We start from the raw sequence: 27070 nt of genomic DNA, 5'->3' as shown, positions 1-27070 counted from the left end.
AGAAAGGCGCCGTTGTTGACGATGCGAGTTTTTAGCAAATTACGAATTTGCTGCGTATTCCAAATGCAATAACATTCCGCTGCTTTGGCCTTCGAGACCCTTCTTGGAATCAAGGTCAATCCACCAATTTTTTAGTACCTCAGGATATCGTATTGCTGTCCTTTTGAGGCATTCTTTAAAAACATCAACAATGCCGTTCATTGTTACATACGGTAAATGCAGCTTCTCTTGAACATGACTTAATTGAACGGTCCCTGTATAGCATTGTAGCTTCATCAGAACAAATATCCGTTTTTGAGCATATTCATCTAGTTTTTTTAAGGGCAGCAAGCCGAGCATCTTACTTGTTGTATCTTTCAGTTCGATCAAACCTTGGTTGACAAGGCGATCAACCAAGTACTGAAACGCCTCTTTTTCCAAAGTGTCAAAAGATTTCATTTCACCAACACTTTGCTGTTGGAACAGAAACGACGCTAAACTAGTTACTACGCTGCGCACTTCTTGCAGTTCGTAAAGATCAGAGTTAGAAATCTCCTTCATTCGTAGTTCTAATAGGATCAACATTAAACTTGATTTTGCTGATGTCTTATTGGGAATCATCACGGGTAAGTCAGCGCTATTATGTTTTACTGTTTTTAAAGGTCCCTCATTACTATTGTTAATTTGATCAGGAGTATGGAAGAAATGAGTTTCAGGAAAGTCCTTTAGTGACGATACGAACTGAAATGACGAAGAATGCACACTAGTTGAAGTATCAGTGCTACTGTATGGGCTAGCAATTTCCAATTCATCCTTTAAGCGTTCTTCTTGTAGTTGTTCGATGAAAGTAGTTTTATTTCTTTTACTTTCTGGCGTTTTGTACCCCAAATTTATGAAATCTGGGTTTACTACCTCAACTTGCGGTTTTTCAGGTGTCCACTCCTGCTCTTGTGTGAATAATTCTCCAACTATAGAATCACTTAGGGACCAAGGTGTGTCAAGTTGCTCACGCATGTTCATTGTAATTTTCCAATGGTCTATTTCTTCCGTTAAAGTGTGGCATAGTTTCAAATATTCGACTTGAAGCTCTTGATAGCTCAAACTTACTTGCCCGTAAACATGAAGGGTTGAGCCTGTTAAATCGGTTATGTTCAATCCGCATGACAGAATGACGTCCCTCTTGACCTTACATGTTAAAAATCTCGTATCACTACTATAACTCACTGATGAAGAGTTTGAAGTACAATCGTCCAATTGAAAGAAAATTTGTTCTTCTTTCCCAATCCGTTTGTACTGAAGCCCAACTATGCAGCCAATAAGGTGAATTTGTTGTAAAGGATGATTTTTCCAGAATAACATAGATAGCCGCCTATCATAATGCCTTTCACAAATTTGTAAGGAAGATCTCATCCAGTACTTCAAATCTCCAACAAATACCCGGACGTCCTCTGTCCCACTATAATAAGTGTTGTATTTGAACAACCTTGGGATATAATAACAAACATTGCCTTCTTGATGAGCTATATGTCCGTACCTATCCATGGCTCCAACTCATTATTAAAAGCCAGATGATCGCTTCCTTTTCCCAGAGTAGTGGAATGTGAACGGGCAGAGTTTTCATATATTGCAATAGTTACTTATTTTTTCATTCCTCTTCATACTAATTTTTGCTGTGATTCGTGGTTTTGTTGTTAAAATAGCTGCTGCATATTTCCGTTCTGAGTGACTTTGCCCATCGAAGTCAATTACTCGAAAGTTAGAAATTATCAAAACCAATAGCTGCTTAAAAATCAGCTGCAAGATTTAAATGAAAGCAGTAAAGCTTGATCAATCGTGACAAGTTCGCGTTTTGAATTTGTGGTAATACCAAGCAGTGGGGAGACAGCTTTATCTTAACTAGCATGCTTTCCATTCAGCAAAGATATAATATCTGTCTAATGGCAGAGAGGCACCCAAAGTGGACGCAACTCGAGTTAGCAAAATGGGCTTATGAGACGTTTCAGCTACCAAAAATTCCATCCCAAGGCACCATATCGCGTTTATTGGCTAGAAAATCTACTTATATGAATTGTAAAGAGCATGAAAAGGACGCAAATAGATTGAGAAAGCCAAATAATCTTTTGGTTCGGAAGATTTTACAAGAATGGATTTCTCAAAGCTTGTGGAATGGTATCCCTATTACCTCACCTATTATTCAAGACACTGCACAAGCTGTATGGCACAGAATTCCTGCGGAACATCGCGAGGGAAACGGCTCTTTTAGTTATAAATGGATTTCGAACTTTTTATCAAAAATGGATGTCAATATTTCCGTTTTAGACGAAGAATTACCTAAAACCCCCAAAGTTTGGACATTTGAGGAAAGGGATGTATTGAAAGCTTATTTTGCTAAAATACCACCAAAGGATTTGTTTACTTTAGATGAAGCGTTTCTCTCCTACAACTTACCATTAGATTATGCCCAATACGAAGCAAGTAGCATTCAAAGGCGTATAGAGGTTGCCACTGTCATGCTATGTTCCAATTTGGATGGCTCTGAAAAATTAAAACCTGTTGTCGTGGGAAAATATGACAGTTACAAATCATTCAGAAATTACTTCCCCAATGAACCAAAAGATCCTGTCTCACAATCAATGTTGGGCACTAAGATGGCTAAGAAATTTGATATTTCTTACCATAGTAATAGGAAAGCATGGCTAACGAGCAATCTCTTTCACAACTGGTTAGTCAGGTGGGACAAGAGATTGGTTGCTGTGAATAGGAAGATTTGGATTGTTTTGGATGATTCATGCTGTCATAGAATAATTAATCTGCGTCTTCAAAATATAAAACTTGTATACACTTCTTCCAATTCGAAGTTTTTGCCATTTAACTGGGGTGTCTGGGATGAATTTAAAACAAGATACAGAATCCAACAATATCAGGCGCTTATTGACTTGCAAAATAGAATTTCGAAAAATATTCAAAATAAAAATAAATTAGAACAGAACGAATGCCTACCCAGTGGTAAAAAATGTTTGATCAGTTTTGAGCAAAGTCAACTGACCATGTCAAATGCTTTCAAATTTATTAAGAAAGCATGGGATGATATACCTGTTGATGCTATCAAAGCCAATTGGAAAAGTTCCGGTCTATTACCTCCTGAAATGATTCATTTAAATGAGAATGTCAGTATGGCGTTCAAGAAAAACGAGGTCTTAGAGAGCGTTTTGAACAGATTGTGTGATGAGTACTATTGTGTTAAGAAATGGGAATATGAAATGTTGTTAGATTTAAACATTGAAAACAAAAACACAAATTTCTTGAGCACTGAAGAATTAGTAGAAAGTGCTATCGTGGAGCCTTGTGAACCTGATTTCGATACTGTGCCAAAAGGTGATGAAGTCCACGATGATAATTTCGATGTGTCAGTTTTTGCCAATAACGTAGATAATAATCAAACTCATCTAAGCATTTCCCATCCTAGTCACAATCACGATTACGAAAGTAATCACGACAACGATAGTAATGACAATATTACAAATAACGGCAGTAACAATAATAATACTAATAATAATAATAATAATAATGATGATGATGATGATGATGATGATGACGCTGATGACGCTGATAATGATAGTGGTGGGAAGTATTTGCAACAGGATACTGTTAACAATACTAATAAAACTGGCAGCCCTGGGCAGCCGAATATTCCTAGCATTGAATCGCAAAGAAATGCTTCAAACACAGATCTTGTTGTTGATGGTAATTACGACGTCAATTTCAATGGTCTTTTGAATGATTCGTACAATGCAATGAGACAGCCAGGCCCATTAGATTATAACGTCAGTACACTAATCGACAAACCTAATTTATTCTTAAGTCCAGATTTGGATTTATCTACTGTTGGCGTCGATATGCAACTACCATCATCAGAATATTTCAGCGACGTATTTTCCTCAACCATCCGAAATAACGATAAAGCTGCCTCAGATCAAAATAAACCGGCAGATGAACTTCCTTCAAGCACTGCCATGACAAATTCAAACTCAATAACAACAGCACTTTTGGAATCAAGAAGTCAAGCACAGTCTTTTGATGTACCACATATGAATGGGTTGCTGAGCGACACATCAAAAGTCGGACATCCTGTTAATTCCTCAAATACTGTATCTCAGAATTCACTGAACGGTTTTCAACATAATTCTTCATCCGTTGCAGAAGCTTCGTCTCCTTCAATTACGCCCTCCCCTGTGGCAATAAACTCTGCAGGCGCTCCACCAAGATCTATAGTATCTGCGCCTGTGGGCTCGACTTCTTCTGTGTCATCCCCATCTGCTTTAGAACATCTTGAAGGTGCCGTTTCTGGTATGTCACCCTCATCCACCACAATATTAAGTAACTTACAAACAAATATAAATATTGCCAAATCATTGAGTACCATTATGAAACATGCAGAATCAAACGAAATATCATTGACGAAAGAAACAATTAATGAACTTAACTTTAATTATACGACGCTTTTGAAACGAATCAAAAAGACTAGGAAACAATTAAATGGCAAAAGCATTAAAATAAACAGTAGTAAAAATGCACAAGACCATTTAGAAACCCTTTTATCTGGGGCTGCAGCTGCAGCTGCAACTTCAGCCAATAATTTGGATCTTCCGACCGGTGGTTCGAACCTTCCGGACTCTAATAACTTACACTTACCTGATAATACAGGTTTTTTTTAGATATAACTTTAGTAAGATCTGGATATGCATTCCTCATTTCTTTTTATCATTTTGTTTTTATCTCTCGGTTTTTCAGGCAAGTATTATTATCCCTCTGAACTTTAACTATTACTTGATTTGTACCAACTAAGAGAGAACTGAAAAAGTAAATAAGGTTGAAATGTTATTGTTTAGCTTTTACTGATCACTAAGATTTGCATTTTATCATTATTATTTATATAAACCAAGGTAACCTCTCTTTTTACTCAGCGGTACTTTCTTCAAGTGTGTAAAGTTTGGTGTACGTCGCGTTATGACACCAATTGATGAGGATATCTGACCTTATAGAACACTGTGTAAGTCGTCATTAATTTCGTTATCGCTTTCGTCCACTTGAAACAATTTACCTTGACTTCTTATTTTCAGGAATTCATTGCCAAACTTTTTTGTTTCATCATTAATGATTACCAAAATATTTTCTCTAACTTCCAAGCTCAGTGAATTCTCTTGAACAATATGCTTAATTATATCCTGCAAATTGTCAATTTGTAAATCGTCGGACATGCCTCTGATCACTTTTAGGTAAATTTCACTAGTCTCATCAGAACATGTTAGAATGGCTTTAGTGAAATTAGGTTTATCAAGACTATAGTTTATCATAAATTCCCAAAGTTCCGAATCACCCCAGTTCTTAACAAAATCTATAGCCAATTGCGGGTTTTGCAACTCATCGATAATTAAAGATAATGCTTTCTTTGTTTCACCAATTTTCCCCCACAAATAGATCAATTCATTGTATAAACCAGCCTTCGATGAGCAGACCTTGATGGCAGTCTCCACATTGTAGTTATTGTGCTTTTGCAAAAAGGGTAGAAGACTTTGTCGGTCGTATTCAGAAAAAAATTCAATTAGTTGATTCTCATAAGGATTGATCATGAACGAGTCATCCGTATCTAAAAATTTTATCAAATAACAAAATAAAATCTTGTTGAAACTTTTTGGACAACCATGTCCAAATATTTCATATATTCTATCAATTGATATGGTATGTCTATTTTCGAATAAAAGATCAATTGGTTTGTTAAAAATTGTTTGAATTTCAAATATTGATAGTTTGGGAATATGGGAAATTTCACCTTTATACGGTAAAAGAATGATATCCACGATCTGGTCTAGGTACTGTGGCAACAAATTTTGTAATTTTATAATAGTCAAAGCTCTTAAATCCTTAGCTTTCAACAAGTGCGGTATAGCCTTGGTATATTTATTCTCTTTCAAATATAAATATACTAACTCTGTCCTATAAGTAATATTGGACCCTCCTTTATTGGATGTGGCTGTAGGTTCATTAGCAGTCTCTATTCTTGTTTCTAGCTCTTCCTCGAAATCGTCCACAGAAAAAAGCTTTGGATCCCATTTAATAATGTATTCATGAAATTTATTGATCATATCATTGGCTAAAAAGTAATGTAATACATCGTCATATACAGACTTTCTTAAGGCAGGTTTTTTTGGTATCAAAGGCGCAATTTCTACAATTTTTTCTGATCTAATCAAAACTTCTATTATATTCGCCCACTCTTTCAGCACCTTTTGAATGACATCATATGAGCTGGAATCTAATGAGTTTAAAGTTTCTTCGAAGATGATATTTAAGTGGTCCACTAATGTACCCCAATCTTTTTTAGCCACTAAAGCGTTAAGGAACTTTAAGCCTATACCAAACCTCTCCTCTGATCCAATGACATATTTACCGATTTTCCAAGCTTTGTAAAATTGATTTCTTTCTATAAACCAATCGAAATGATCTTTCAATGATAATTCTTGAACCCTGATAGCATCATTGGAACTTATCAAATAGTATTCTGGTGTTGTTTCATCTATGTGTTTACCGAGGTGATAGTCATTTAAAGATAGTTTTTCATAATTTTTCATGATAACTTCATCATTATAGATTTCATCACCATTAAAAAGATCAACAATTTTTAATTCCGGGGCATTCCCTTTAAGTAGTAAATTTTCTGGCCCTTTGCTAAAATACACGCCCTCCTCCTTACTTCCATCAACAGCTACTTCCTCTTCAATATCTATATCAAATCCCAGACATAATAACTGGTCATCCTTAAATGATGCAAGCCCTGCAATCAGCATTGACAGAGTAAAATGACATTCCAATTCAACTTTCTTATCAGGTGTCCCTCTAAAACTCGAAGCAGCACTAGACAAGAGAGATCCGATGTTTGTCGTCGGGTTGAAATGACTCATATTATTACTTTGAGAATTAGAGTCACCGTATTTGATCGAATTTGAATCCTTGGTAAAGGAAACCTTGAACAGCCAAATATTGGATCCCCACCCGATAATAATACGATCACTTTCCAAGAAATGAACGTGAGGTCTAAATAGATCTGGTCTTACATCCTGTACGTTAAAAATCCTGGAGGGGAATGGAATATTCAAAAGCTGTGATCTTGTAGGAATGTCGCAAAATGTAATTCCATCATCATCCATCCATAATATAAGGTCACCCATAGTATATATTCCCATGATTGGGCCCTTCATATCAGAGGATTGATCATCTTTCTTTGTCTTCTTCTTTTTCTTCTTGTTCAAAACAATGTCTATTCTATTTCCTAACCAATTTCTTTGAGATAGTACCACGTCCCCAGCCATTCCACCGGAAACAAACATTCTGGATGCTTGGAAATTTGAGTGCAATGCTACGGAATTTATAGGTCTTTTGAAATCGTATTGTGTAATGTTCTGTGGATCATCCATCGATCCAATAATAACTGTGCCATCAATGGATCCAGTAGCAAAATATTTTCCATCCGTATTAATACAAAGTATCGAAGATCTGTGACATTTAATAGTTTTAATGGGCTCAAATGCGCATGTGGTTAAATGTAGAATGCCTGAGTGCGTACCAAATGCAAAAAAAGTATCACCAAACAAACATGAGGAGATTGAGTCTCGTTGAAAAAAGTTCTTCGGGAGTTGACTGATTCGTGTGTACTTCAATGAAGGCGGCTCATCTTCATCTTCGTCATCTTCATCTCCGTCACCTTCATCTTCTTCACTTTCACTTTCATCATCGTCATTATCATTTGCTTCTGCTTCTGTCGCACTTCCTGTTATTGTACTCCTATCTGTTTTAGAGACTATTTCATCATCTGCTTGTGATATGCAACCAACATTCTCTGTTGGTGGAGTTACACCAACGGCCTCCCACTTATTATCAACATTATTCTTGTCAGAGATGGAATCACTTTTATCAATTTTCCGTTCGTCTGGTTGTTGATTCAAATTGGAATCATTCTGAAGGTTATCTATTGTCATTAATGTCTGGTATCAGTTAGATTCTCTTAGCTGAAACGCTTCCTCATTTTGCATATATATTTTACAATAGTTTCATTAGCCCTTTGTTGATTTTTCTTTTGCATCGTATCACTGAAAAAGACAAGCAGACTGCACTAAGATAGAAGTATACTCTCAACAGAGACGAAAGCAAGTGTACTTTCTAGAGCAAGGAAAATGGCTAGAGCAAGAAAGGGTGCACTGATCCAATGTGATCCATCTATCAAAGCACTCATATTGCAAATCGACGCAAAGATGAGCGATATAGTACTGGAGGAGTTAGATGACACCCATCTTTTAGTAGATCCATCGAAAGTAGAATTTGTTAAACATGAACTAAATAGATTATTATCTAAGAATATATATAATCCAATGGATGAAGAAGAAAATCAATAATTATTGCCTTTGCTTTTTTAATACTATTTGGATAGGGCATGACCTGCACAATCGGGCCAGGAATGAATATAGAGGGGGAGTGATGATCTATATAGGTATGTACATGTACGAATAATGAATAGAAGTAAAAGAAAAACTGGCTAGGTGCAAGTATACACCTTTAGAGGTTTTCTTTCATCATCCTTTTTTGAGAGCTAAATCCCGTTTAATTTTTTCCTTTTCCTCTTCAAGGTCTAAGCCAAACTCCTCTTGTATTTTTTTCTCTAACCTAAGCCTTTTCTCTAAACGTTCTTTTTTCATCCTTGCTAGTTCAGCTTTAATCTCATAAGGCTCTTTTGGTATTTGGTTCAACGTTGCAGGATCTGGCCAGAACCCTGGAACATTTAATTTTTTATCAGTATCCGTACCAATGTAGTACATTACAGCAACAGGTGCTAGCAAACAAAAGGAAAATCTAAAGATCTCCAGCTGTGCTCTTGTATACTTAAACTTAAAATTAAACAGACCCATTTTTCTTGCTTATCAGAGTTATTGCTTTTGTTCCTCAGCCCTTATTAATTTGCTATAAAATAAAAAATAATAGAAGATGATGGCCTAATATAATGGAATTAATACGGGAAAAATAACCATTTAAGTCAACCCGGTAAAGCGAAAGGTGTTAGTAGTGAAGAAGAAGTGGGGGAGAAAAAGAACGAGTCACAAGGAAGAGTATGTCGAAGGATGTGATAGAATACTCGAAATTATTTGCTAAACTAGTTAGCACGAGCGATGATACGAAACTAGATGATACAATAGCATCCTTTTTATATTATATGTTTCCAAGGGAGCTTTTTATTCGAGCAATTTCATTATTAGAATCTTCAGACATGTTTATATACATACTAAATAGAGTCCATAAGAAGGAAGGTAATGAACATTCATCATTGATTGATGTATTGATTGATGAGTTTTATACGGGCTCATCAAATTCGTCGCTGGAGTATCGCTTAATAGTCAAGGATACTAACGACGGAGCGCCACCAATACTGGTAGACATTGCGCACTGGTTCTGTTCATGTGAAGAATATTGTAAATACTTCCATGGGGCATTAGAAAAAACTGACGAAAAAGAAGAATTACACAATGTCCTAATAAATGAGATTGATGATCATTTACAGTTTTCGGATGATAGGTTTGCACAGCTGGATCCCCATAGCTTGTCCAAACAGTGGTATTTCAAATTTGATAAAATTTGCTGTTCACATTTACTAGCATTCTCCATTTTGCTTAGATCTTCGATAAACGTGCTGAAGTTTTTTACTGTGAACTCAAATAAAGTTTTTGTTATATCGATAGATAATATCGATGAATGGTTAAACTTGCACATTAATATAGTTGAATAAAGAGAAAGGGAGGGCAGGCATATTGCTCCCGCCATGCATCACTCCCACAGATGAGAAATCAATAAGGAGAGCACATTAGTAAGTTTTTATTAAAGAATTAAGAACTAAAAATAGTGTATATGATGATTATATAAGAATTATTAAACTACCCCTACTGCTTTTAGAAGAACCTGTCTTAGATGGAAAGACGTTTTGTACGCAACGCATAGGAATCGTCTTCAATAAAATAAACCAGACATGAAACGATATTGTTTAACGCAATTTAGGGGCTTGCCCACTAAGGTGGTGGTATAACGAGGCTAGTTTGACGAAAAAGCCCAGAAGTGAAAAATGAATAACAAAAAAAAACATAATACTGAAGAAAAGCATTAGGAAAAGGTGGATGTGTCAAACACCACCTATTATAAGAATAACATAGCAACACCAGCCAAACCTAAAGCACCTGGAACTACGACATTAGCGCCGTTACTGTTGATGACAACGGAATGAGAGGAAGCAGATGATGGAACTGGGACAACTGTGGAAACAGTTAGGCTTGGGTTGGCTGTGGTATGTTTGGTAGTAGCACCTGTTTCTTTGGTGGTAGTACCCTTGGATTCGGTGACTGGAGCAGAAGACTCAGGGGCTTCACTCTTTTCAATAGTACATGGACAGTCAGTGATGGTCAATGTAGTTGGTTCGGTGACGGTATAAGTCTTACCATTAGTGGTGAAGGTGGTTGGTTCTGGGCAGTAAGTGGTGTATTCAGTGACCACAGTGTATTCGGTGGTTGATGTGGTGGTTGGCTTTTCAATGGTACATGGACAATCAGTGATGGTCAATGTAGTTGGTTCGGTGACGGTGTAAGTCTTACCATTGGTGGTGAAGGTGGTTGGTTCTGGGCAGTAAGTAGTGTATTCAGTGACCACAGTATAGTCAGTGGTGTAGTCAGTAGATGGGTTGTAAGGAGGAGTGGTGGTTGTGTTACTTGGTGGTAGAGATGTAGTTGGAAGAACAGTTGGAGATTCAGTAGAAGTGCCGTTAGTTGGAAGGGCAGTGGTTGGAGCTTCAGTTGGAGCTTCAGTAGAAGTGCCGTTAGTTGGAAGGGCGGTGGTTGGAGCTTCTGTTGGAGCTTCTGTAGAGGTACCGTTAGTTGGGATAGCTGTAGTTGGAGCTTCAGTTGGAGCTTCAGTTGGAGCAGCTGTGCTGGTACCGTTGTCAGATTCTGGAGCTTCAGAAGATGTGATGGTCACTGAACCAGAAGACGTGGAAGAAGTGACATCGGTGGAAGAAGCAGAAGTACTGTTAGAAAATTGGGCCAAAGTGGTTGAGGCCAAACCGGCAGATAATAGGACAGTTGAGAATTTCATCTTAATAGAGCGAACGTATTTTTTTGTTTGTCTTTGTAATTACAATTATGTATACTGGTAACTATAAAGAAGAAATAAAAAAGAGAAGAGACGAGAAACAAATTAACAGAGTCATAGAGAATAAAATAAGCCAGGTATTTATATGACAGTACAAGAGAGTGTAGAGTGTGTCCCTTATTCTAGTTCTACCCCAGCCCCTACGGCCAATCTAAAAATAATGTGACTGAAGCTATACCGTACCAATTTGTTTTATTGCAGCAGAGGAGTGAAAAGCATTTTAATGGCTTGTCTTATTTTTAGAAAATTGGTGGACAAAAACCCATTTGAAATTAAAAATACACAAGAATGGAAAGAGATGACATCGAGAAGGGATGGATCTTTAGCCAAATAAAGTAATCAATGACCGTACGTGCCCTGGCGCGCTGGGCCCTCTCCTCTTTAGTAATAAAAAATATAATAACAATAACGGTTGGGATGGCTAATTTTAGCGATATATGCCTTTTTGTCCTCGAAAGAAGGCCGCATGACGTGAAACCGTCTGTGGTGTATGGAAGGTAAACCTCGGGGCTAAGCTTTCTCGGGGAGACAGTGCCGCCTAGGAGGTGATTCCAATCATTATTACTACTTTAGGCCATAGGCCACGGGTGGAGGATTACCCGTTTCGGTTTCCGCAACGGTACCAATTGGCAGTTTGGCGTACCGTACAAAAAGCCGCTGCTGCAGGTTGTACTTCAACTTTAAGTCGCCGTGTTGCAGCGCTTCGTAGAAGATACCGCCTTACCCTTGCATTTCCTATATCCAGTTGGGGGATATGCATGTCCGAATCTGGCATATGCATGGATTGTTGAATCGTATTACCAATTCTGTGTAAGCTGTTGCTTACACTACTCCTAGAAGGGTAATATGTGTACTTGGGGTATGTGTACATACCCCTTTGGGTTCGAACTGCATATCCCAATTTGGAAAAACGTTTTCACATAAACCACAACAGGTCAGAATTCCTAAATAGGCAAAGTGGCCCTTGACTTTTTCTTTGTAGTTGTTGGGTGGAATGTTGTCGTTTTTCCATTTCTTATTGTTTTCGGTTTGCCGTTTTCACTTCTGCCATTAACCTTCACTATCATAAATTATCTCCTCCTTTCCCTCCAGATTTGGTAATAGATTATCATCGGAGTCAACATTATCAAACAGTTGTGAGCAGCTGCTGCTGCTCGTTGATAATGTTGGAAGTGAGCCAATATTAGCTGCACTAGGTTTTTGATCATTTATGTCGCGGAATTGACCTGTTGCTTTATCAAAATCAAATTTGACAATATGGTTACGATCGTCACTACTTCTTGTCCGTTTCAAGTTCCCCCCTCCTCTTTTTCTGTCTTCGCCGTGTAAATTAAAAACAATAGCTACTCTCAAGTTTTCGAAATTCCTTTTGTTTATTCTCATTTCTTTGATCGTGGTACATCCCTCGTTATTTTGCGAGGATGGCGTCTTTACTCTTTTGCTTTTCACAAATATCGTTTCATCCACCTGCTCATTCCAGTCTCTAAAGAAACCGATCCTATCTCTTAGAAATACTTCCCACGTGGAATCCTTGCTTCCCATAGCAATATTGGCAACAAGTGCACTTTTCAATATATGTACATTGTTCTTACGCCTTTCATTGTTAGAATTGACAAAGAAGTTAGATCCGTCTTCTAGAATTTCGTAGTATTCTTCCAAGGATTCAAATTCATTTGACTGGAAGGCAGTGTTCATACAGTCATTCAAAAGTATTATCGTCGAACCCGTGGAATGTGTATATTTAGTCATCACCGTAAAAATCAATATCAAGTGCCGGCATTTTAACTCATGTATAGTTTTATCTAGCATCCCGCCGCTTCTTTTACTGAGTGTACACAAATGATCACAAAGTAATTGAGAAAACCCATCAATTATAACTAGTTTATACCGCGCACTTTGAGATAATTTGAACAAATTCTGGAAGAAATATAACAGTTGTCCAAACTTCAGTATTCGGACACGCTTCACATTTTCCTCCACGATTTCAAATTCTGGAAATCGTTCTCTTAATATGTTTATGGGCATTTCCTGGAAGGTCTCTATCCATAGAATTTTATCCTCGTTCATTTCCGATTGTTGCATATTTTCCAATGAATTGCACACTAATTGAATCCCAAAATTAGTCTTGCCGATCCCTGGAGGCCCAAATATTTCATAGATCGATCTTGCCTGGAATCCGAGGTTTAATATCTCATCTAATCCTGTGATGCCGCTACTTAACGGCTTTGGACTTTCTACTATTAACTGGGAAAGTGGTATACCAAACGACATTTTTCCATATTACTTATTATTAAAGACTCCTCTTCACTCACTGAAAAACTCTCCTTTCAAATTTACCTGTCACCGTTTACAGCGGAGCTTATTATTAGTTATTCTATTATTTATTATTTTTATTTTTTCATATAAAACGCGATGAGAAAAAAACACGTGAATAACTTAGGGACCTTAGTATCTGTGAAGCATTGTATTAAAAAAGAATAAGAGATAAAAATAAAAAAAAACGGATAGCTGGGTATTTATTAGTATAAATGAATAGCCGTATTGTTAATTAGCTACTATGTGTACGAAAGTACGTAATATTACAATTTTTTTCTTTTGAATAACGAAAGAAAAAATATGATGCACTTGACAATTTGAGTGATTGTTAAAATTTTATAAGAAATAGTCCATTTGGGATTTTTTGGTTGGAATTATAGCATTTCCGACTTCATTTTGTGCTTGAACAGCCTCAAAAATTGTATATTCACGGTTCAAGTCATCGTCTATTTTCAATACTGCTGCCACGTTACCACACCGGTAACAGTAATTCGGTGCCGACCAAACTGTCACTAATCCACCATCGAACATTTCTTTATAGCCTTCCATCACTAGTTGATGGGCCCTCGCAATTAACTGGACGTTGTTTTTCTCTAAAAATTGATCAACTTCTCTTTTACCGAAAAGAAACCCAGCACCCCTTGGTGATAATGACCATGTGTCAACGTCTTCAGGGTCACTCCATAATAAGTCACACATAGCACCTTCGTGTGGAACTTCTTGTTTCCTGTCAATCGTTCGTATTTCATCGACCGTAGTCATATCTGGAGATAATCCACCATGAACACAAAATATGCTATTGTTTATTATTGCCCCCAGTGATAAATAATCGAAGACTTCACAACAGTATCTCCATACGTTACTGTTACCGTATTTTCTTACCACTTCATCGTAAAATCCGTATACTTTAGTTATTTGGCGAGTTTCGTGGTTACCTCTAATCAAAGTAATTCTATCGGGATATCTCAACTTGTAGCATAATAAAAGCAAAAAACTTTCCAATGAATAAAACCCTCTATCTACAAAATCCCCCAAAAAAATATACCTTGTTTTCTCTACACCGCCACTCTTTTCGAAGAGCGTTAGCAGATCGTGTAATTGACCATGTATATCACCGCATATTGTAACTGGTGTATCGACTTGTGTTACGTTGCCTTCATTCATTAATAATTCCTGTGAATTTAAACATAGTCTAAAAACAGTTTCTTCAGGAATATGCTTCCCGTCTCTCAGTGATGCTATAATCTTATCTAAATCCATCATATTCCCGTTGAAATATGCAATTACTATTTTCGTGCTGTTCTGCTTTTGACACGTGTGACCGCTGTTTAAACCGTTCTAAGTTGTAAAAGAAAGAGGCTGGGACGCTGATGTATGAGAATGAGACCTCTGGTAATACCTTTTTACCGAAAAGGTTTTTCGACGTGCTCCCTTCTCCAGACGCCGTTCTTCTCATCTATACATACGGGTGATAAAGATACTTTTTTTCCTTTGATTCATAGATTTTTTTCTTTTCCGCCGGACAGTGGATTGAATTTCTTTTTCTGATTGATAAAACCAGTAACATGATAATAATATTAAAAAACCGTTCGATAACAGTGATGGTAGTGAGAAGTTACATATCATATAAAGTTGTTACATATCAAGAGTTTATAAAGGTATAATGCGTATGTAAATCGTCACGAACATGGGTTGAAACATTTATATATGCCTTCGTCGCAACACCACAAATTGATTGTTCGAAAATACAATACAAGAGAAATAATAAAGTATGAAGGACTAAGACTTAGAGTGTCTGTCTGGTCATAATCATTTAGTGAAGAAAGGCGTATTCAAACCTTTGCACCAGTGTAAGAAGCAGATCTTTTCATGACATAAGCTTTAGATGCCAGTTTTGATTTCAAACTACTTTCACTGTTCTTGACATGACCTCTGGAATCCAAGTCGACCGTACCAGCGCTTTGGAAGAGAGAAACATCACCAACAAGTAAACCTAGAGTTTCCAGAACTTGTTGAGGATCAGTTAAATGAGCCTTTGCGACAGTTTTCTTGGATGCAGATCCCACAGTGACAGGATAAAAGCCGTAGTTGCCCCATTGATTTTTCTGGTCAGGGTATTTTTCTTTCCAACAAGTTTCGATGGTATTCAACTGTCTAAACATGTCCTCGTCAGTGAAATCATCACCCAAACACAATACGAAATCAGGCATTTCATCCTTAGGAAGTTTTTCGCTGATTCCCTTTAACATGTCCTGTGGTTTACCATGTTGGTGCCAGACTAGTCTCTTGACTATTTCACCCTTATTGACGAACCTTGGACGAACCTCAATATTGGCTTTACCATCCATGACCTCCAAATCAAAATCATCGGTAAACGATAGCAATTTTTCTTTCAGTTCTTTGGCGTGGAACTCACCCAATTCTGGAACAGTACGTCTATAATGCCAAGTAAGAGCGACTTTCTTCCTTTCAATGAAAGAACCTGGAGTCCTCGTGGTAAATTCTTCCATCACCTCATTGACGCGTACTTGCCAAGACATATCAACTTTTTCAGTCAAGTTGACCCAATCTTGACAAGAAACGTCTTTCATGAAACATCCGTGCTCCGCACTTAGACCTAGTTGAGGCAGTTTACCACCTAGCCATTTGTTCAAAAACTTTTGGTCACGACCTGAAATAATCCAAATTTGATTATGAGGATCAGCACACAATTTTTGTAGAATCGTATAAAGTCTTGCCGATGGAATGGCCGCAGCTGGGTCTTTAACAATTGGAGTCAGAGTACCATCATAATCAAAAAGGAACAATCTACGCTTTGCTTGCTTGTAGTTTTCTAAAAGAACAGGTCTATTAAGTGCTGGCGTCATTTTTCTTTCCACATCATCATCAGATGTGGCCTGTTCTCTTATTGAGGTTAAAAACTTATTAGTCCAATCTTGAATGGTAGGAACCTCTTTCCATAATTTTGATTCTAGATTGGTTTTTTCTTCCTTGTCCAATTTCAAAGCCATGTTGATAGATTTAGCCACAGCGACAGAATCCCATGGGTTAACTACAATTGCATCCTTCAACACGTTACTAGAGCCGGAAAACTCACTTAAAATCAAAGGATTACCGTAACATAGGAAGTTGGACATGTGTGATTTGACGGTGACGTATTCCAAAGCAGTGGTATTCATACCGTCTCTAACACTTGTGATTAAACATAAATCTGCAACTCTTAATAAGGACAAGTATACATCCTTAGGAATTCTCATGTAGTAATGCTGGACGGGAGAAAAATTTAAGTTACCATATTCAGAATTGATCGAGTTCACCAGTTCATTGACCTGCTGTTCCAGTTTAATAGTTTGGGGGGAGTTCCTATTAGCAGTAGGGCTGCTGACCTGGATCAGTACCACTTGATCTCGCCATTCTGGGTACATGGCTAGGAAAGTTTCAAAAGCCCTTAATTTTTGAACAACGCCTCTGACAGAATCCAAACGATCTCTACCAATAATGATTTTTTTGTTTTGATAAGCCTGTTTGATGGAAAGAACCTTGGAATCAATATCCTTTGTGAAAGCGTCTTTTAGGATTTGAGTTGTGTTGACACCAATAGGCAAAGAGTCTACGAGTACGTCACCACCGTACACAGAGACTTGATATTGATCGCTATTGGAAGAGTTTTTAGATTTCTTGGCAGTGGCGTCTAATAATCTTTTACAACTCGATACAAAATGACGCGAGAAAGATTCATTTTGGAAACAAATTCTGTTGGCCCCAACAAGACCATCTAAGATTTGCTTTCTACGGGGCAAACAACGGAAATATTCGTTACTAGGCCAGGGAGCATGGTGGAAGTAACCAATAATAATGGATTCGTCGTTAAACTTCATTCTCAGTAGTTGAGGTAGTAGCAGTAGGTAGTAGTCATGGATCCAGATGATATCACCCTTCCTGTAAACTTCCCCGATTTTTTGTGCATAAGCTTCATTAAACTTGACGTAATCGTACCACCAGTTCTTTTCTTGCTCACCTTCATTTGATGGATTCAAGATATAGTGAAAAGTTGGCCAAATAACTTTTTCCGCGTAATTTCTCCATCTGCTCTGGTTTTTTCTAAGTAGCCAAACGGGATGGACGTTATTGCTAACGGAAGTAGTTTGAGTAGTATCGGTCTTTGCCTCTTTATCAGATTTCATGTGATCTTGTAGAGTAGTGGTCAACCCGTTAATCTGCTCTTTTGTTAAATATAATGGATCATCGTCTAAATCTTGTGGCTTTTCCTTGGCTTCTTTAGTAAACAGGTTGCGTTCGGTTCTTGTTATTTCACCGGTCCAGCCAACAACGTGTTGCTCATACTCTGTAGAATCAAACTGTAGATACTCTAGAGAAGAATATAACGCACTGTTGCCTGTGGTAGCAGATATCTTCCAGTCATCGTTGCTTTCACCCAATTGAATTTTGTAGGGCAGTTGCGTCACACAATTGATGATACGCTGTCTCCTCTTGGGGGAATTGTCTTGGGCGGTGGTGGTCATTTCGGCACAGAAACAGAAATAGTGACAAGGCGGTGTTCTTTTGGTTTTTATTGCTTGCTCAACGTGACCTAGGTACGTTGGTTTGCTATTCGTAATGGTGTTTTCTTTTTCCTTATATTAAACTGAAAAATGTAAGGGAAGCTATTAGAAAGATCTCCGAAAGTACACGAAAATTAATAGTATTTAAATGAATCAGCTGAAACTTTCCAGGGATGTCCGAAAATGGGGGGTTAAAGGTGTATTGTCCCAAAGAGAATGAGAGTCGAGATTGTCTCTCCTTGATCGTCATAGTAAAAGTGTAACCAACCCCTATAAGCAGACCCTCGGCCGCTCCGTCTCACTGACTATTTCCCTGTATGGCACCAATTTTTCTTTTTCCAAGTTCTGTACGTACAGAGCGAGAAGAGAATAGAAGGAAGGGGTTGACCGTCGGAAGGAGGGGGTCAAAAATCCAGCGAGGCTAGACTAGGTTAGGCTGGGCCAGAAGAGAAGGAGGGGAAGGAAAAAATCAAAGAGTCAAAGGAGAAGGGGCTACGCTCCAAATGGCGTAGAGTAAACCAAGTAGGTGTTTGAGATTAGGCTTCCGCTATCAACGTGCATGATGAAGATGACGATGATTACTGCGACAATGACGAGTGCCTCTCGGTGTAGCTTTTAGAAAAGCACTGTTAAATTGGGTTGGCAATAAGAGAATAACGCCTGATCTCATATATTTTGTAATACTAATATTATTATTTACGTTATGTTACGTACAGTGGGGTCATGTGATAGTACTACGAGTAGTTGTTCTTGTCTTTTCTTTTCTGTTTTGGTTTTCCCATTTTCTTATCCTTCCTGTGCTTGTTGGTCTGCGGATATTCAGTAACACTTGTAGCTGAAAATCATTTCAAAATAGCAAAAGTAAAAAAAAAAGGGAAAAGGGACAGAGTTCTTCTACCATATTTCGAATACTCTTGCCAGGAGAAGATAGAGTTTAGAAAGAATATCCTGTGGAGGTTGTTGCTGGTTGGCTAGCTGAGGAGGCGTGAGGATCAGAGGTTTTGCTGAGGGTACTCCTTGGTTTATCTGAGATATGCATTGAAGATTGGCATGAACCCTTTTGAGGAACTGGGATATAAGTTGCTGTATTCTGATAATATTATTGTTATTGCTATTATTTATATTGTTTTGTAGATTGTTCTGTAAACTATTGTTCATCTGAATAACTCTAGCAAGTAGTATGCTATTGATATGCAGTAGCAGTTGTACCTTATACTGTCTTTGTTCGTCGACCGTGGGAAGGTTCAGATCTGCATTTGCATTTGCATTTGTATTTGCATTTGCATTTGTATTTACATCTACATCTACGCCGGCGCTGGTATTGGGCTTCCCATTTTCTGTGGTGGTGTTTATATTTGAGTATGCGATGTCACTGCTCATTATTTCTGAAAAAAAAAAAGAAACTTTGTGTGTTTTGCTTCTATGCACGTTGATTTTACACTACCGATAGTGATGCGCTCTGAGCCCTGAATATAGAATCATAAACGGCAACCTGTACTACGACCCCACGTAATATGCTGTTATGGGAAGTCTGTTTTTCACTCCGTATATACTGTCAAAAGAAAAGGAAAAAAAATTGCGCGAGAGTTGGTACCCGGCCGAACAGCAATGCATCAATTAAACAGGTAGAATCAAAGTGCTGTTTAAGAAAACATGATTTGTATTCTCCTACCCTCTTGGTTGCTTTATTTTCAACCAACTACTTCCGTTGGGGCAAGAAACGGCATATCTATATATAGTTCGAATATTTTAATTCGCGTTCGCGCTGGTCCTGAAGAAACGTGAAGAGAAACTGATCTCACCGTACAGTGGGGCTATTCATGATTACTCGTAAATGCAAATAACCTATCTTGAATAATACCTGTTTGATACGCATGGGAAAATGCAAGGCAACTCGTAACGGAATACCTTGCTGCACAGCGCCGCTGGGTTTAAAGGTACAGCTGCTGCTTTGGCGCTGCCACAAACGGCTAATGATTATTTCGGTTTGCCGTGACAGCTGCGCCTTTCCTGAATGGGCATGCTCACGTCCTTTCCGCGGAACAAAATGTGAACGCCACGGGAAATACGTATTATCCCCGCGCCGCTTCTTGGCACCTCTGATTATTTCTCGTTGATTCCGCTTTTTTTTTTTTACCGGCTTTTTTCTCCGCCCTCTTCGCCTCAATCGAGAGTCCTGGTGTAAATTCTCTTACGAAATGCAAAGTCAGTAGAAAAGTAGAAAAAATAAGAAAAAGGAAAAATGCCTGGAAATGCAGCCCTCCTGCCACAACCTTTTTATATAATATACTCGAGCATCAAAATCCTTAACAATAGAAGAGCAACCGCTACCTGTACAAAAGTAAAAAAAAAAGAAAAATAAAGCATAGTCTTTCCTAGAAACATTGCTATTTCTTCATCGCCACCCCAACAGTGTCTTTGTTCTACTGATCGCGCGTTACCGTTTCTGCTAAGAACCATCAGAATTCTTTCAACGTCTAAGAAAGCATGAATGTCATATTTTCTCTGGCGACATTCGTCAGAAACATGTATAATGCAAGTTTGAACCAACGGAACCTGATAACCCTGCCGTTCAACTTCACGCTTAACTTCGCACCGGTATTTATTTGGCTGTCTATATTCAAGCACGCTGGTCTGATACCCACTGAGATCAGGCCTGGCATTCACAGCAAGTTCGCTTTTTTCGCTGATCAATTTCTCTTTGGGGACTATTGGCATGAACTTACTGTCCAATTGCCCGATAACAGCTCCAAGTTGTTTTTTTGGTCGTTCTTATCATCTTCTGCATTTCTTTTAGCATTTCTGATATGCATTCCCCTTGCCATCTGGTACTATATCTATTACGTTAAGCACGTTAACTATAATCTGTTAGAGTGGTTCGCAAATATTTTTCATTACCCCTGTAAGCGCAAGCAGCGGCCGATCCAAAAGAGGTTTCGGACAATTTTCATACCGTTTGCCCTGCCTCTGTTTACATTTGTTATGCTTAATATTGATCATTTCTTTGCCTACCAGTCGGATGCAAACTTCACTAAGACCAAGGATCTGCTGGCTTGGTTCTCTTATGTCATCCTACATTTGACGGCCCCAATTTTAACCGCCGTATACTTATACGTCTTCCAACCACCGGGGACTTTAAAATGCTTCAGTTTTGCCCTAGGGTTGCAAAATATAGCGGGCGTCTTTACTCACCTGCTTGTTCCAATGGCCTCCCCATGGTTTACTCATTTGTACGGTATTGACGATACCGAGCATGTTAATTACACCCAGGAAGGGTTTGCTGCCGGTTTGATAAGAGTGGATAGCCATTTGGGTACTCATTTGAACACGAAGGGTTTTCACATGTCTCCTATTGTGTTTGGTGCTGTTCCCTCACTGCACTCCGCCATCGCGTTCCAATGTTTCCTGTTCTTGATTTCAAGATCCACTAGCTTAAAACACAGATTTTCCAATGTGGGAGGTTTGACAATGCAAAATAATGATTCTTCTACTTTCAAGTTGAGCGAAGAAGACAGCGAAGATGACGGTGACAATAGTACACCACCCACAATCGGCCCTAATGACCTAGAAATGGAACCATTGGGTACCGTTGAGCCTGTAGATATCTTAAATGAACGGTCCTCCTCTCCTTCATCGTCCTTGACTGTATCCAGTAATGAAAGAAGCATCAGCAACGGCAGCGGAAACATTATTAATAGTAATGGCAATAAGAAGCCACTCCAGTTTGTCCATTTATACGACGAAGATACAGAATTCACAAACAAATGGATTTTTAAAATAGTCAACGAAGGTTTTATACCAAAATTCTGGGCCGTCTTCTATATAATACTACAATGGTGGGCCACCATGTATTTGGATCACCATTACAGATTCGACCTTTTCGTTGGTGTTTTGTATGCGATGACAAGTTTCATCATCATAAACTGGTTTGTTTTACAACCAAAAGTTTTAAAAAACTGGATTCATATAAGGTTAGGCGACAAAGTGGATACAAGAAACGAAGCTCGCACTTTTGGCATGAGAGTATTTTGTGGCACCAAGATGGAATGGTTTTTTGATCCATTGGCATAGACTCTAGGCCGTCATATTATAATAAAGTAATTCGGTGAACTAAAATAATATAGAATCGCTTTTTTTTAATAATATATTAGTATTATGCATGCTTTTTTTTTTTAATCAAGGGTTAACCTGAAATCGGCTTGCTTTTAGTTTTTTTTAGTCCATAGAAAAGAATAGTTTTGAACGGACAAAACTGGAAAAACAATGAAAGAACGACAAATATCCCACCAGGCAAGAAACGGGAGCAAGTTATTGTAAGAAAAAATAGCACAAACAAGATTGAAAAGAATTAGACATCAGGATACTTTTCTCGGGAAAAGATAACACCAGTATATTACGATCAGATAAAAAGTCAAAAATGGCCTCCTCAAATAGTACGCTACCGCTTCATATGTATATTAGGCCCTTAATCATTGAGGATTTAGAACAGATTTTGAATTTGGAAAGCCAAGGTTTCCCACCAAATGAAAGAGCTTCAGAGGAAATTATCAGCTTTCGTTTGATCAATTGTCCAGAACTGTGTTCAGGTCTTTTCATCAGAGAGATCGAGGGCAAAGAAGTTAAAAAGGAGACGCTAATTGGACATATTATGGGTACCAAGATACCTCATGAATACATTACTGTCGAAAGCATGGGCAAATTACAAGTGGAATCTAGTAATCATATTGGTATCCACTCTGTCGTAATCAAACCAGAATATCAGAAGAAGAATCTTGCTACTTTACTATTAACTGATTACATTCAAAAACTGAGTAATCAGGAAATTGGTAATAAAATTGTTCTGATTGCCCACGAACCATTGATACCATTTTATGAAAGGGTTGGATTCAAAATCATTGCTGAAAACACCAACGTTGCTAAGGACAAGAACTTCGCAGAACAGAAATGGATCGATATGGAAAGAGAACTAATTAAGGAAGAATACGACAACTAGATCATTAGTTTAACGCTCCTTACAAATTTCGATTTATAAATAACTACATATAATAGTTTGTATTTTTTTAAACTGCCAAGCACTACTACTACTGCTACTCTACGTTCTTGAATCCATTTTTGAGAAATCACAGCCTAATTCCGGTGAATGGGTGCTTTTTAGTTCTTGAGGAGATTTGCGTAGTTCTTTCCTTTTTTAAGGATACCTTAACTATAAGGGCTTATTCTTGTGTTAACCCCTTCTTCCTGTAGAGAATCTGAGAACGCCCTTAAATCACATGTGTATATAAAGGACTCATGATTTGACTAGTTGAATATGATCTTTGCATCGCCCCACGATTTTTTAATCTCAATTTCTTAACTCTACGTTGCTTCGGATAGTCCACAATATCATATCTATACATACATATATATACACACGAATATTTTTGAAATGTTAAGAGCCACTCTTTTACGTACACCAAGACAATTGATTTGTAAATCATCAAGGGCGCCCTTCTCCATCGCCGCCAGAGCCTCCTTTCCTCATTTAAAGAACAATCAAGATGAAGCTGAAAAAAAAGAACAGGGTTTGTTTGATAGCAACAAGGAGAAACTGGACACATTGGAGCACGGAAAAAATCCAGATTATAAGCAACCTGGAATGGAAGATTTGAAAAAGAAGGGAGATGACGCTAGAATCGAACAAAACAGGCCAGATGACGGTGTTTATTGAGAAACTCCTGGCGCAAACTCATATACACATACTTCCTGTCGTACACATATTTATATTCTCTCCCTGATCCTATCGTATTTAATCATGCCATGTCATTTATTAATATCTATATAAGTGCAAAACGATAACTATTATTTATTTGCTTACACATTATTCTATCTTTCTCTTTTTTCGATATCGTTCATTACGTTTAGCGAATGGCTAAGGCCCTTGTATTAGTAAAAGCCCAGAAAATATTAAAAAAAAAAAAAAAAAAAAGGATGTTATATGATACGTGTATTATCGTGTATTTCTTTTCAGTAGTATGAGACACACTTTCCACTGAGTGTGCAGGCTTCAAAAAGTTTTTGTAATATTTGATACATGTTTAAATTATGGAGCAAAATATTATTAGCACCATAAGGGATGAGGGTATTCGTCACCGATCGAAATACCTTACGATAGTACAACTAACCGCTATTGCGGAGACTAAAATTAACGAATTCATCATAAGTGGTGAGGCAAAAAACCGAGATTTGAGCAGTCTTCTAGATAAATGCATCGATATCCTGTCTATCTATAAGAAAAACTCGAAGGATATCAAAAATATTATATCTTGTCGAAATAAGGGTGCAATGATTAATTCAAATTCCGATATGATTATTCAATTAAATTATATTTACTACAAGATGATTCACATTATTGTAACAACCAACATCCCTCATTTAAATGAATTCGCAAAGATCAAACTACACAAGGGCTCGACTAATGATGGCAATAGCAATAACAATACTAATGAATTTCAACTGATGAACATTTACAATACTTTACTGGAAACTTTATTAAAAGACGAAAACATCGCAAAAATAAAAAATTTTATCAAGTCTTCCATAAGGCAAACAAAACTGAACCATGAGCAAGAAGAATGTGGTATGATGAGAACGGGTTCTTATATCACTCCCGACCAACTAAATTCCCTAATAATTTCATCAAGCAATTCTACTTCATCCCAAATGGAGACACTACTGATAGATATACGATCAAGATTGGAATTCAACAAGTCTCATATTGGTACGAAAAATATTATTTGCCTGGAGCCTATTTCTTTTAAAATGTCATACTCTGATCATGATTTAGAGAAAAAATCGTTAATTACTTCTCCTAATGATGAGATTAAACTGTTTCAAAGTAGAAATCTTTTCAAGTTTATCATTCTCTATACTGACTCAAACGAATACAATATCAAGCAACAATCTGTCTTGTTGGATATTCTGGTGAACCATTCCTTTGAGAAACCAATATCGGACGACTTTACCAAAATTTTCATTCTGGAATCTGGTTTTTCAGGTTGGAGGAAGTCAAATCATGGGAGCCAAGTATCATCATCTTTTCCAGCAAATAACAACGTTAAAGATGATAGCGTTTATGTTAATGGTAATACTTCTGGTCTGAGTCTACAGCATCTACCTAAGATGTCTCCCAGTATAAGACATTCAATGGATGACTCAATGAAAGAAATGCTGGTTGCGCCCACCCCATTAAACCATCTTCAACAACAGCAACAACAGCGGTCAGAAAGTGATCATGTACTAAAAAGATCTTCAAGTTTTAAAAAACTGTTCTCAAACTACACGTCCCCTAACCCGAAGAATCCAAATTTAAATTTATATTCCATATCTTCGTTATCCATATCGAGTTCGCCATCGCCTTTGCCCCTACATTCGCCTGATCCGATTAAATGTGATTCACTGCCAATTAATTATCCAGAAACGCCACACCTTTGGAAAAACATTGAGACAGATTTTATGACAAATCAAAGAGAACAGTTGAATCACAATTCTTTCGCTCACATAACTCCTATCAATACAAGGGCCATCACTTCTCCGTCAAGAAGTGCCACACCGAAGTTACAACGCTTCCCGCAAACAATTAGTATGAACCTGAATATGAACTCTAATGGTCACAATTCTGCCACTTCTACTATCCTACCCTCGTGTCTATCCTTTTCTAATAACAGCTCTCTAGATCATACCGATGTTACACCAACTTCTTCTCATAATTATGACCTTGATTTCGCGGTTGGCTTGGAGAATCTAGGAAATTCGTGTTACATGAACTGTATTATTCAATGCATCTTAGGTACACACGAATTAACACAAATTTTTTTGGACGACTCATATGCCAAACACATCAATATTAATAGTAAGTTGGGATCGAAGGGTATATTGGCGAAGTACTTTGCGAGGTTGGTTCACATGATGTATAAGGAACAAGATGATGGTTCGAAGAAAATTTCCATATCACCAATAAAATTTAAATTGGCATGTGGATCCGTTAACTCATTATTTAAAACTGCATCTCAACAGGACTGTCAAGAATTTTGCCAATTTCTCCTAGATGGTCTTCATGAAGATTTGAACCAGTGCGGTTCGAACCCACCTTTGAAGGAACTTTCTCAAGAGGCTGAGGCGAGAAGGGAAAAACTGTCTCTGAGAATTGCCTCTTCAATAGAGTGGGAACGGTTCTTGACTACCGATTTCAGTGTTATTGTCGACTTATTCCAGGGACAATATGCATCACGACTAAAATGTAAAGTTTGTAGTCATACTTCGACAACATATCAACCTTTTACAGTGCTGTCAATCCCTATTCCCAAAAAAAATTCCCAAAATAAAATCACCATTGAAGATTGTTTTAAAGAGTTCACTAAATGTGAGAACTTGGAGGTGGACGAGCAATGGTTGTGCCCGCATTGTAAAAAAAGACAGCCTTCCACGAAGCAATTGACGGTGACAAGACTACCGAGGAATCTGATAGTCCATTTAAAGAGATTTGATAATTTACTAAACAAAAATAATGACTTCGTTAGGTATCCGTTTTTGTTGGACTTGACTCCATTTTGGGCCAATGATTTTGACGGTGTTTTTCCTCCAGGTGTTAATGATGATGAATTGCCAATAAGGGGGCAAATACCGCCTTTTAAGTACGAGTTGTATGGTGTAGCATGCCACTTCGGTACTTTATATGGTGGCCATTATACAGCCTATGTGAAAAAGGGATTAAAGAAGGGATGGCTATATTTTGATGATACCAAATATAAACCTGTCAAAAACAAAACCGATGCTATTAATTCTAACGCATACGTTTTATTTTATCACCGCGTCTACGGTGTTTGATTCATTTGAACAAAGAACGGAAAGCCATTGTCTATACACTTTCTTTCTTGTTCAAGTTGATGTTTCGGTAGTTCTATCTAAGGACAAAGTATTAAATATAAATGATTTATCTCAAC

The 27070-nt window shown here is 37.7% G+C and overlaps 15 protein-coding genes across 15 annotated transcripts; 7 read left to right on the top strand and 8 right to left on the bottom strand.

The window, feature by feature from the left end:
* Positions 1-39: 39 nt before the first annotated feature.
* On the bottom strand, positions 40-1521 carry STN1 (Stn1p; the record flags this gene model as incomplete). The annotated part of the gene is made up of 1 exon (XM_033909441.1): positions 40-1521. The coding sequence occupies one exon, from the start codon at positions 1519-1521 to the stop codon at positions 40-42; it is 1482 nt and encodes a 493-aa protein (XP_033765332.1).
* Positions 1522-1880: 359 nt separating this feature from the next.
* On the top strand, positions 1881-4694 carry PDC2 (Pdc2p; the record flags this gene model as incomplete). Its single annotated transcript, XM_033909440.1, has 1 exon — positions 1881-4694. One exon carries the CDS (start codon positions 1881-1883, stop codon positions 4692-4694), a length of 2814 nt encoding a protein of 937 aa, XP_033765331.1.
* A 321-nt stretch (positions 4695-5015) lies between these two features.
* Positions 5016-8012, bottom strand: VPS41 (Vps41p; the record flags this gene model as incomplete). Its single annotated transcript, XM_033909439.1, has 1 exon — positions 5016-8012. One exon carries the CDS (start codon positions 8010-8012, stop codon positions 5016-5018), a length of 2997 nt encoding a protein of 998 aa, XP_033765330.1.
* Positions 8013-8207: 195 nt separating this feature from the next.
* Positions 8208-8426, top strand: TFB5 (TFIIH complex subunit TFB5; the record flags this gene model as incomplete). The annotated part of the gene is made up of 1 exon (XM_033909438.1): positions 8208-8426. One exon carries the CDS (start codon positions 8208-8210, stop codon positions 8424-8426), a length of 219 nt encoding a protein of 72 aa, XP_033765329.1.
* A 177-nt stretch (positions 8427-8603) lies between these two features.
* On the bottom strand, positions 8604-8936 carry PET100 (Pet100p; the record flags this gene model as incomplete). Its single annotated transcript, XM_033909437.1, has 1 exon — positions 8604-8936. One exon carries the CDS (start codon positions 8934-8936, stop codon positions 8604-8606), a length of 333 nt encoding a protein of 110 aa, XP_033765328.1.
* A 200-nt stretch (positions 8937-9136) lies between these two features.
* SHU2 (Shu2p) lies at positions 9137-9808 on the top strand (the record flags this gene model as incomplete). Its single annotated transcript, XM_033909436.1, has 1 exon — positions 9137-9808. The coding sequence occupies one exon, from the start codon at positions 9137-9139 to the stop codon at positions 9806-9808; it is 672 nt and encodes a 223-aa protein (XP_033765327.1).
* A 401-nt stretch (positions 9809-10209) lies between these two features.
* SED1 (Sed1p) lies at positions 10210-11157 on the bottom strand (the record flags this gene model as incomplete). Its single annotated transcript, XM_033909435.1, has 1 exon — positions 10210-11157. One exon carries the CDS (start codon positions 11155-11157, stop codon positions 10210-10212), a length of 948 nt encoding a protein of 315 aa, XP_033765326.1.
* A 1107-nt stretch (positions 11158-12264) lies between these two features.
* On the bottom strand, positions 12265-13485 carry RAD55 (putative DNA-dependent ATPase RAD55; the record flags this gene model as incomplete). Its single annotated transcript, XM_033909434.1, has 1 exon — positions 12265-13485. One exon carries the CDS (start codon positions 13483-13485, stop codon positions 12265-12267), a length of 1221 nt encoding a protein of 406 aa, XP_033765325.1.
* A 381-nt stretch (positions 13486-13866) lies between these two features.
* On the bottom strand, positions 13867-14793 carry PPH3 (phosphoprotein phosphatase PP4 catalytic subunit PPH3; the record flags this gene model as incomplete). The annotated part of the gene is made up of 1 exon (XM_033909433.1): positions 13867-14793. One exon carries the CDS (start codon positions 14791-14793, stop codon positions 13867-13869), a length of 927 nt encoding a protein of 308 aa, XP_033765324.1.
* Positions 14794-15362: 569 nt separating this feature from the next.
* On the bottom strand, positions 15363-18053 carry TPS2 (trehalose-phosphatase TPS2; the record flags this gene model as incomplete). Its single annotated transcript, XM_033909432.1, has 1 exon — positions 15363-18053. One exon carries the CDS (start codon positions 18051-18053, stop codon positions 15363-15365), a length of 2691 nt encoding a protein of 896 aa, XP_033765323.1.
* A 933-nt stretch (positions 18054-18986) lies between these two features.
* Positions 18987-19472, bottom strand: SNF11 (Snf11p; the record flags this gene model as incomplete). The annotated part of the gene is made up of 1 exon (XM_033909431.1): positions 18987-19472. The coding sequence occupies one exon, from the start codon at positions 19470-19472 to the stop codon at positions 18987-18989; it is 486 nt and encodes a 161-aa protein (XP_033765322.1).
* A 1107-nt stretch (positions 19473-20579) lies between these two features.
* On the top strand, positions 20580-22163 carry IPT1 (inositolphosphotransferase; the record flags this gene model as incomplete). Its single annotated transcript, XM_033909430.1, has 1 exon — positions 20580-22163. One exon carries the CDS (start codon positions 20580-20582, stop codon positions 22161-22163), a length of 1584 nt encoding a protein of 527 aa, XP_033765321.1.
* Positions 22164-22509: 346 nt separating this feature from the next.
* On the top strand, positions 22510-23085 carry PAA1 (polyamine acetyltransferase; the record flags this gene model as incomplete). Its single annotated transcript, XM_033909429.1, has 1 exon — positions 22510-23085. One exon carries the CDS (start codon positions 22510-22512, stop codon positions 23083-23085), a length of 576 nt encoding a protein of 191 aa, XP_033765320.1.
* Positions 23086-23517: 432 nt separating this feature from the next.
* Positions 23518-23799, top strand: FMP16 (Fmp16p; the record flags this gene model as incomplete). The annotated part of the gene is made up of 1 exon (XM_033909428.1): positions 23518-23799. The coding sequence occupies one exon, from the start codon at positions 23518-23520 to the stop codon at positions 23797-23799; it is 282 nt and encodes a 93-aa protein (XP_033765319.1).
* A 374-nt stretch (positions 23800-24173) lies between these two features.
* On the top strand, positions 24174-26954 carry DOA4 (ubiquitin-specific protease DOA4; the record flags this gene model as incomplete). Its single annotated transcript, XM_033909427.1, has 1 exon — positions 24174-26954. One exon carries the CDS (start codon positions 24174-24176, stop codon positions 26952-26954), a length of 2781 nt encoding a protein of 926 aa, XP_033765318.1.
* Positions 26955-27070: the final 116 nt, after the last annotated feature.

The sequence above is a fragment of the Saccharomyces paradoxus genome, chromosome IV (genome assembly GCF_002079055.1).
Source record: "Saccharomyces paradoxus chromosome IV, complete sequence".
NCBI classification, from domain to species: domain Eukaryota; kingdom Fungi; phylum Ascomycota; class Saccharomycetes; order Saccharomycetales; family Saccharomycetaceae; genus Saccharomyces; species Saccharomyces paradoxus.
Note: the sequence above shows the minus strand (reverse complement) of the source record. Positions and strands in the feature narration are given on the sequence as shown.